Source organism: Lissotriton helveticus, chromosome 8, assembly GCF_964261635.1.
Source record: "Lissotriton helveticus chromosome 8, aLisHel1.1, whole genome shotgun sequence".
In the NCBI taxonomy this organism is placed as follows: Eukaryota; Metazoa; Chordata; class Amphibia; order Caudata; family Salamandridae; genus Lissotriton; species Lissotriton helveticus.
The window spans coordinates 744,912,260-744,921,387 of record NC_136069.1 but is presented as its reverse complement, the minus strand read 5'-3'; the positions used below and the strand labels follow the sequence as shown (position 1 = coordinate 744,921,387).

The 9,128-nt window shown below is 43.2% G+C and overlaps 1 protein-coding gene across 3 annotated transcripts in view; it reads left to right on the top strand.

Moving 5' to 3' along the window:
- Positions 1-1,587: 1,587 nt before the first annotated feature.
- Positions 1,588-9,128, top strand: part of LOC144772898 (arylsulfatase D-like) — a 734,130-nt gene continuing 726,589 nt past the window's right edge. The window contains exon 1 of one of the 3 annotated variants that reach the window (XM_078657571.1): positions 1,588-1,752. In XM_078657571.1, coding sequence (XP_078513697.1) covers positions 1,725-1,752 — 28 coding nt within the window. In that variant the 5' untranslated portion in view covers positions 1,588-1,724. The remainder of the gene's footprint in view (positions 1,753-9,128) is intronic. The other 2 variants (XM_078657574.1, XM_078657572.1) reach the window with 2 other exon arrangements.

Genomic DNA, 9,128 nt, shown 5'->3' with positions numbered 1-9,128 from the left:
AGGACGCTAAAACATTCCATGGAGAAATAGGGCCCACGCTCACAAGGTTAGATTTAGAGCTGTACAAAGTGGAATACTCTGTAACAATAGTTTCAATTTATTTAAGGCTGAAAAAGAATGCTTACAAGTAAAATAAAGTGCCACAATAATGCCGCTAAATGTCCATTTTTGTGCCACTAAATTTCCATTTTAGTGCTGCTAAATTTCCATATCTATGCCACAATATTCCGGGGGGGTCTGAATACATATACTAGTGGTTAGAGATAAATATATTCACAAATTGCAAATTCACTAAGGATTACATTTTAACAGCGATTAGACTTGGACCATTATATATTACATATTTACAGAGCAGGAAATTCTTGCCATCATTCAGCCAGGTGTTCCGGTGATGTTGCACTCAAGAGTGGTGGTCTTGGGTCTGGAGGTATCCCCAAGTTGGAGATGTCCATAGGGGTACAAGGCTGAATGGTGGGGGGAGAAGCAGCATGCTGGATCCCCGGACTGATCTTGAGGTCATGCTGAGTTCCATCTTGTGGAAAGAGGAGGGCGCTCCAAGGGCAGGCGGAACTGTGCCACAAAGTCAGGTCTCCCGCCTGGCTCAAGAACCCCCAGTGAGGCTTCCGCCATCTTAGTAGCTCCTATCTAGCGCAGCCAGATGCTGGGTGTTAACTGTGCAAAAGGAATCTAGAAAATCTAGGAGATTAAGGGGGGTCTAATTCAGTTCCTGGGATTGGGAGTGACTCTCGCCTCATTCTCCTACGTCACAACATAGATGCTGGTAATAATCATGTTGCTGCCGTCTCAGTAGTTCCAAGCGATTGGAAACAGCGCTTCCATGATGGGAAACTGATAAGAGAAGCACACAGGAGCAACACGAGGACAGTATACTACAGCCAATAGAAACAGAGGAAAAGTAAGTGACAAGCACAGGAGCCAATGAAAAGCAGGGAAACTATGGAGGCAAAATGTAAGACCGTTTTAAGATTTATATTGAATAGTATAGATTTCACCTGAAAACAACAGATTGCCACCACAACAAATTGCCACAAGACTATGCGCAAACATTTATGTTACACATTAGCACTCCCCGAAGCCTGCTTTAATAATATGAAAGTAAAAGGTTTTTGCACCAAGCGTTGCTTAACTTACCACCCAGGATATGAAGTAACACCTGTTAAAAGTTACTTCATTTGACACCAGGAAGCTCAAAACTGCTGCAGGGTCTGTATCTTAAGGTGGTGCTCCCAGTGCACGGTTTACATAGAGGGACCCTAGGGGCTAAACAAATGCCAGGGTGCGCTCTAAATGCGCCGTTATTATTAGCATTGCTTGTTTTATAAACTGAGCTATTTCAAAAGGAAGAACCAAACGTCTTTTTGCTAATCTTCAATAACAGTACTGTGTGATAATGCTAGTGTAAGGGGTTTCCTAAACTGAAAAACATTATTCATTCTTAATCTGAAGCAAGCAGGTTATGCTTTAACCAAATTAACCAAGGTTGTTTGTGGTCCAGTAACTGTGTCACCAGACTCTGTCAACTCCGTAGGCAAAGCCTTGTGTCATATTGTTTCTAACAAGGCTGATGGAAGGCAGCAACAATAACTATACATTTAAAGTGAGGTCCTTTTGTTGACTGTCTTTTGCATCCCTTCTGCTCCAGACCCAGGCATTTTCTTATTTCAGCCTGACGCATATTCCACAGCAAGCAGTAGCCATTCTGTATGAAAAAGCCCCTTTGTGTGAACATATGTAAGTAATGACTACATCCGGCATGAAATCTCAAAATGCATTCAATGCTTTGTTGTTATTATAACTGTAATGTATATATGAATGTATTGGCTGAGTAGCTTATGAATATCTTTGTCTTGCATTTTAGAACCTGCAATATTGCATTTAGTAATCGGGGGAAAAAGTCAAGTATCTGAATGTATATAAAACAGGCACTTATAAAGCGAATTGGCTCCACTTTTGCATAATGCTGCATACATGCAAAGAAACTCAACCTTCACACATACACTGAAATAGATGCACATATATGCAAATATGCAAAGAAGTATACCTACAGATATCCCTGAACATGCACATCGACCAGTAAACAGGCATAGATGCAGAGACCTTCTGGAACCCACACACATAGAATACCAGATTTGCAGTCACCCATGCACGCTGACATAGAGGCATGCGTTGGTTTAATGTATAGCTCTCTGCACTCCTCTAAGGATATATCATGTAAAAGAAGAGGGACAAGCATTGGCAATGCCAATAGGTCTTGCATTTGTGAGAGTCAGAGCTATTGCCGCTGTTAATGACAATGTCTTTTACTCATGTGTTTTGCTTTGGAGTGGAGTGGATGTAGTTGGTGTGGAGTGGAATTATGTGGGTTGGATTGGAATTGTTAGTTGTGGAATTGTGAGGTGTTGAGAGGATTTGCGTGGTGGAATTATGTGGCATGGTAGATAGATAAGGGTGAGAGCTGCACAGAATAGATAGACAGGGAGAGGGATAGGTAGTTTGTGCACAACGTGTTGAATGAACTCCAGACAAAGGAGAAGAAAGCGTGTGTGATAAAGAGAGAAAGAAGAGGAGAGCAGGCGACAGACTCATAAAGAGGAAGCCTCTGAGTAGGCAGTAGACACATCAACAAGAGGAGGAGAGCATGGGATTGAGCGATGGTAACTTTGAAAAGGTACAGGTAAGAAACTGTGCTTGAATACCTGAAGTCAAACACATGAGAAAGGTGGTAAGAGTGTGTGCAAGAGTTAGAGCTATAAGTGTTGTAAATGACAATGCCTTTCATACATGTAGAATGGAGTTTATGTATGTGGTGTGAAGTGGAATTATGTGGGTTGGATAGGAATTGTTTTTTGTGTTATTGTGTGACGTGGACTAGTGAGGAGTGGAGTGGATCTGTGGAGTGGAATTATGTGGCATGGTGTGCAGTGGAATTGTGTGGATAGTAATTATGTGTTATTGAGTATGGAGTGTAATTATGTGGATTGGCATTTTGTGTTGTGCGGTGGTATGTAGTCTCATTTAATTATGTGGTGTGCTGCTGAATTGTGTGGCATGGTGTGGAATTCTGTGATAGGGATTGGATGTATAGGGTGTATTGTGTAATTGTGTTGTTTAGTTTAATTATGTAGTTAGTTGTCAAATTATGTGGCATGGAATTGAAATATGTGGAATTGAATCGTGTAGTGTGAAACTGTGTGGCGTTGAGTGGAATTATGCTGAAGGGAATTATGTGGAATGATCTGGAGGGCATTTATATGGATTGCTGCTATGTGGCACAGAGTGGTTTTATGTGGGGTTTATTTATCTGGTACTGAATTGAGTGTAATTATGTGGAGTTGAATCATGTTGCGTTGAGTGGTAGTATGTGGAGTGTTATTATGGTGGGTGGTGTTGAATTGTGTGACAATAAATTGTGTGGTGTTGTATGTCACACTAAACTTCTAGGAATGCCACAAGGGTGAGTGGAGTGATTATGTTTATTTTGCATCTTTTTCAGACTATTCAGATAGGATTCACATTAATGAAGATTACTGGATGTGCCCACGATTACACAATGTAGTCAAGTGAAAGAGTAAGGATTAAAACCTAAGTCTACTGGTTCCACAGTCAACAATTTAAGCTCCAGATGTTTTCTAAGAAATCAAATGTATATATGGCTGATGATGTGGGCCTTTCTGTGCACCTATATTGTTATGCAGAGGCTGCCATTGTGACTCACTATTCGAAAACGTGTATTTAGATTTCCAAGATGGCTGATTGGTACTTAAAAACATAACATTTTAAACAAAAGAATTTGCACAATGCCACGTAAATGTGCCTGTGTAAGAAGCCTCAGAAAATCTTGTGGGCTGAGGCTGGGTGCTTAGCAGAGCAATCTGTAGCTGTGACAACTTTTAAGTCACCACATAGGCTCCCAGAGTTAAGGAAAAACTAAAGGATAATCAATAGATGCCATATTCCGAGGGCAGACTGAAGTGCTGCTGAGTTATGCTGAGTTGGTGCTGAGGTGGTTTTATTCTGCTGCAGAGGTGATGCTCAGGTGAGGGTGCGGTGATACTGAGGTGGTGCTGAATGATGTTGTGCCGGTGCTAAGTCATGCTGTGGTGGTGTTGATGCGCTGGTGTTCAGGTGGTGCTGAGCTGGTGATCAGGTGGTGCTGAGTGATGCTGAGGTGGTGCTGTGCTGAGGTGATGCTGCACTGATGCTGAGGAGGTGCTGCACTGATGCTGAAGTGATGATGCATTGGTGCTGAGTTCTTTCTGAGGTAGGAACACACTGGTGGTGGTGCATTGTTGCGGAGGTGGTGCTGTGCTGATGCTGAGATGGTGCTGTGCTTATGTTGAAGTGATGCTGTACTGCTGTTAAGGTGGTGCTGTGATGGTGCTGAAGTCGTGCTGCGCTGATTGTGAGTTGGTGTGGCACTGGTGGGGGTGCACTGATGAGGAGGTGTTGCTGTGCCTATGCTATTCGGAATAAGTAAGAATCCCTTTTGTTACACACGCATCAGTTACACCATTCATAAATATATTTACTTGTTTTATAAAAAAAAGTAATTTTGGTATTTTATCTATTAATGTATATACAAACTCTCTAAACAACGACCACGGTATTATGTTAAAATGTCCAGGTTATTGCACATTTATATATAAAAAATGTAAATATGTTGGGTTAATAACGCTACATTAAAAGAACTTCTCATTTAAAAATCCCATGCATATTATAAATAACAGTTCATCACAAATCTTTCTCCAAATAATTGTCTACTGCAAATGGTTATGGATGACAATATCCCTAAATGTATCAAATAAACAATCAAGTATACTTGTAACAAAGATTTGAGTTTTATATTATCTTGTGATAATTGTTTGTATATCTGTAAGCCTGTGCACCAGGAGCAGAAGAGCACTGAGATGGCGAGGCAGTGTGTGCAAGTACGTTTTCTCTTCTTTTTTTTGTTATTTACGGCACTGTCCCACCGCTTTTACCTGCTAGCAGCCCCTGCTAGTTCTAGGGAGGGTTCCACTCACTTGCTTGGTAACATCAGCAATTCGGTTCAAAGTGGGGGCTATTTTAATTTTCTGGCTACTCCTTGACACGAATAACACCTCATCATCACCACCCCATCAAATTACTGGACGAGGCAAAATTGGAAAATGAGGAATGTGGGAGGTTATACACAAGGTGGACAAGAAAACTAGGGGGTATATTACCAACCAATAGAGATAATTTTTGTCTCTAACTTGTTTAGAGACAAAAATTATCGCCGCAAATCGGCGATTTTTATCGCAGATAAACCTTGCTATTAGCAAGGTTTATCGCAAATGCGATAAAAAACTGCCGCAATGCATGAATATCGCTGAAAAGTCAGCGATATTCATGCATTATCGAGCAAATGCTCTTAGCCATGTTATCCACCTCCCATTGGATAACATGGCTAAGAACTGCTCCTGGGCAAGTTTTAGCTTTTGGAGATATTCGCGCTTAGCGCGAATATCTCCAAAAGTTGGTAATAGGAGATAGCGATGTTAGCGACTGTTTTCAGTCGCTAACATCTAGGCACGCCCACTTTGCATGTCATTAGTGATAAATATCACTGACATGCAAAGCGGGGCCCAAGATGGTCACTATCTCCTATTAGCTGTCGCTAACTGGTGTTAGCGACAGCTTGGTAATAGGGAGATAATTTTATCTCCGCTTTCTTGGCTTTTAAAGCCAAAAAAGCGGAGATAAAGCCCCTTGATAATATGCCCCTTGGTCTGTCCAACTCAGAGATTTTTGCCATGCTGAGAACAGGTTTGAGGTATTGGTATCCTGCATTGTGGAGCCTTTTCCAACTACAGCTTCCTCTGCTGCCTTGTTGGCGGATTTTGAAAACAAAAAAAGAGTACATAAGTCTAAAAGTAAAAGCTTTGACCTGGTTGAGGCGGCAAATCCATTCCAGAGGCACAGTGATATTTGTGGTTCCATAATCTAGCTTCTTCCTGGCCAGAGATTTGGTGGTAGAACCAACGGTTTCAGTAGGAGATTGATGGCAACATTTCAAACTTTGAGGAACCTTCGCCAGACTCAGTTTTGGAATTTGTCAGCAGAAGGATTTTGACTTGCAATTCAGAGACATAGGACCTTATTTAGCATCTGGTGGACAGAATACTCTGTGAAAGCATGGCAGATATTCCCTCGGTCATGTTAGAAGTGCCCTATAATACTCCAGGTGGAATATGCACAACATTTGTGACTAAGTATCCCATCTGCCAAACTCTAAATAACCTCTTTACAAAGGTAAAAAGTTTTGACCAGAATGACCAACTTGATGCATTCGACTTCCAGTCCGTCATGATTTAGCCTGAAATTGCACCTAGGTCCCGGTGAACTGTAAACTGTTGGTATTTAAACATACTTTAGTTTTTTTACACACTTTTTAATTTAAAATGTTAACAGTTCATATCTCTGGTTCCCCATATCCAATTTTAATAGGGCTGGTTTTGTTTTGCTCATTATTGTTTTTTCTATTTTTCTAACTTCAGTTGAGAAATGTTATTCCATTATTTTCTTGATCTTAACATTGTTGTTGCTGCTTCAAATTAAAATGAATATTTATTGGGTATTGCTTGGGGCTTGTGCTATAGCTACCAGGGGTGGAGCAAAGTTTTCTGAGACTTTGATTGCGAGTTGACTAAGGTGTGTCTGATAAGTTAGCAAGGGTCTTCCCATCTCAATAACCCACATTTTGACATTAAATCTTTGTCCCTAAACTGACAGACTGTGGCCATCAGAGCCATACCTCACCTTGCTAGGGGTAACAAATGTGAGATTTGGTCAGTATTCTGTTGCCATCCTCCATCCATAGCAGCAGAGGATGGGCCTGTGAGGGCCAGCCTCGCAAAGGCCTCCCTGTTAACCAGCAAGAACCACACTGAAGGCAAAGGAATACCTTATTCATTTCATAGAATCCGAAACTGAAATGAGCCTTTAGGCTCATTTCCGTTTCACTTTCTATGTGTTATGGGGCCTATCTCATCCCGGAACACGTAGAAAGACGGGAGAGGTATCATTGGAAAGGGAAGAATATCACCTTTCCAATTGTAACCCTCCCTAGTGGATCCCTGCTTGGGGATCCACCCACTAGACACCAAGGAGGGTGAAGGGGTCCATTGGGCAAGGGCCTTTGCTCCCCCCAATTAGTTTTGGCCACTACAGCCTTCCTGCCCCCACCCCAAGGGGCAGAAAGCCTACTAGAAACCAGGGATTTTTTTTATTTCATGTAGAGGTGGAGACTGCCCAAAATGGGCATGACAATGCCCCCACCCCCCAGAGAAATTCCAGTCTTACTGTCCCCTGGGGGCAGATGGGGTCAGAAGCTCCCAATCTGACCCTGGGGGCAGAAAGCCCACGAGAAACCAATGTTTGTTGCTTTTTGTAATGTAGGGGTGGGGTGCCCAAAATGGGCACAACAATGCCCCCAACCCAAAAGAAATTCCAGTACTTCTGCCCCCCGGGAGGCAGACAGAGGCAGTAGCACCCAATCAGACCCCCGGGGGTAGAAAGCCCACTAGAAGCCAGGGATATTTTTACACTTGATTTTGGGGTGGGGGCTGCCCAAGATGGGTAGGCCAATGCCCCTGCCCCCCCCTCAAGAAAAGGCAACAGGGATTTTGTTTCATGATGTAGGGGTGGGGGCAGCCCAGAATGGGCATGTCGATGTCCCCAAACCAAAAATAAATTACCACAGTATTTCTGCCCCTTGTGAGGCATTTGGGGGAATAGCCCATTATCTGCTCCCCCCCCCCAGGGGGGGGCAGAAATATCTCTAGGCCTCAGGAAATATATTGTTTTTTAAGTCAGGGGTGAGGTCAGCCCAGAATAGATATGCCAATGCCCACACCTCCCCAACAAAATGCCACAGTCTTTCTGCCCCCGAGGGGCGGGTGGGGGCAGCGGCCCCTGATCTGCCCCCTGTTGGGGGCAGATAGCCCACTAGGCGCCAGCTATTATGCTGGCTTTTTTATGCATGGGGGCTGTCCAGAATGGGCCTACCAATGCCCCCACCCCCCAAAAAATAGCTACAGTCTTTCTGCCCTCCTTGTGGGCATAAAGGGGGCAACCTCCCCCCCGCTTTCCCTCCCCAGGGCGGCAGAAAGCCCAATTGGCACAGACTTATTTTTAGCAATGTACCTACCTGTGGATTTTGGGCCCTAGCACAGCCCCCTCATAGGGAAACCTAGCCAACCTGTACATATTTAAAAACTAGACACCAAGGAAAATCCAGAATGGGGTGACTTGTGTGCCTCGCACCAGGTGCTGTTACCCAGAATCCCTTGCAAACCTCAAACTTACTTTAAAAAAACAAATTTTCCTCACATTTCTGTGATGGAAAGTTCTGGGATATGCGTTGATCCACAAACTTCTACCCACCCTGCATTCCCCACAGTCTTCTGAGAGAAATGGTACCTCACTTGTGTGGGTAGGCCTTGTGCCTGTGATAGGAAAAGGCCCAAATCGCAACATCAATGCACCACATTTTCACAGTGAAAACTGACCCGTTTTTGCAGAGTGCCTAGCTTTAGATTTTGAACCCTAGCTTTGCTGGCACCTAGGGAAACCTAGCATACCTATACATTTTTTGAAAACTAGAGGCTCTTACCAGGTTCTGTTACACAGAAACCCTTGCAAATCTCAAACGTTGTCAAAAACGTACATTTTCCTCACATTTATGTGGTGGACAGTTCTGTAATCTGCATGGATCCACGAAAGTCCACCCACCCTGCATTTCCCAAAGTCTTACAAGAAAGATGGTACCTCACTTGTGTGGGTAGACCTAGTGCCCGCAACAGGAAACGCTACATGGACACACCACATTTTCACAGTGAAAACTGACCCTTTTTTGCAAAGTGCCTAGCTGTAGAATTTGAATCCTAGCTCTGTCAGCACCTAGAGAAACCCAGCAAACCTATAAATTTTTTAAACTAGACACCCAGGGGAATCCAGGATGGGATGACATGTCTGGCTCTTACCATGTTGTGTTACCAGATTCCCTTGCAAATCTCAAACTTTGTAAAAAAAAAAAAACATTTCTGTGGTGGAAAATTCTGGAATCTGCGTGGATCCATAAA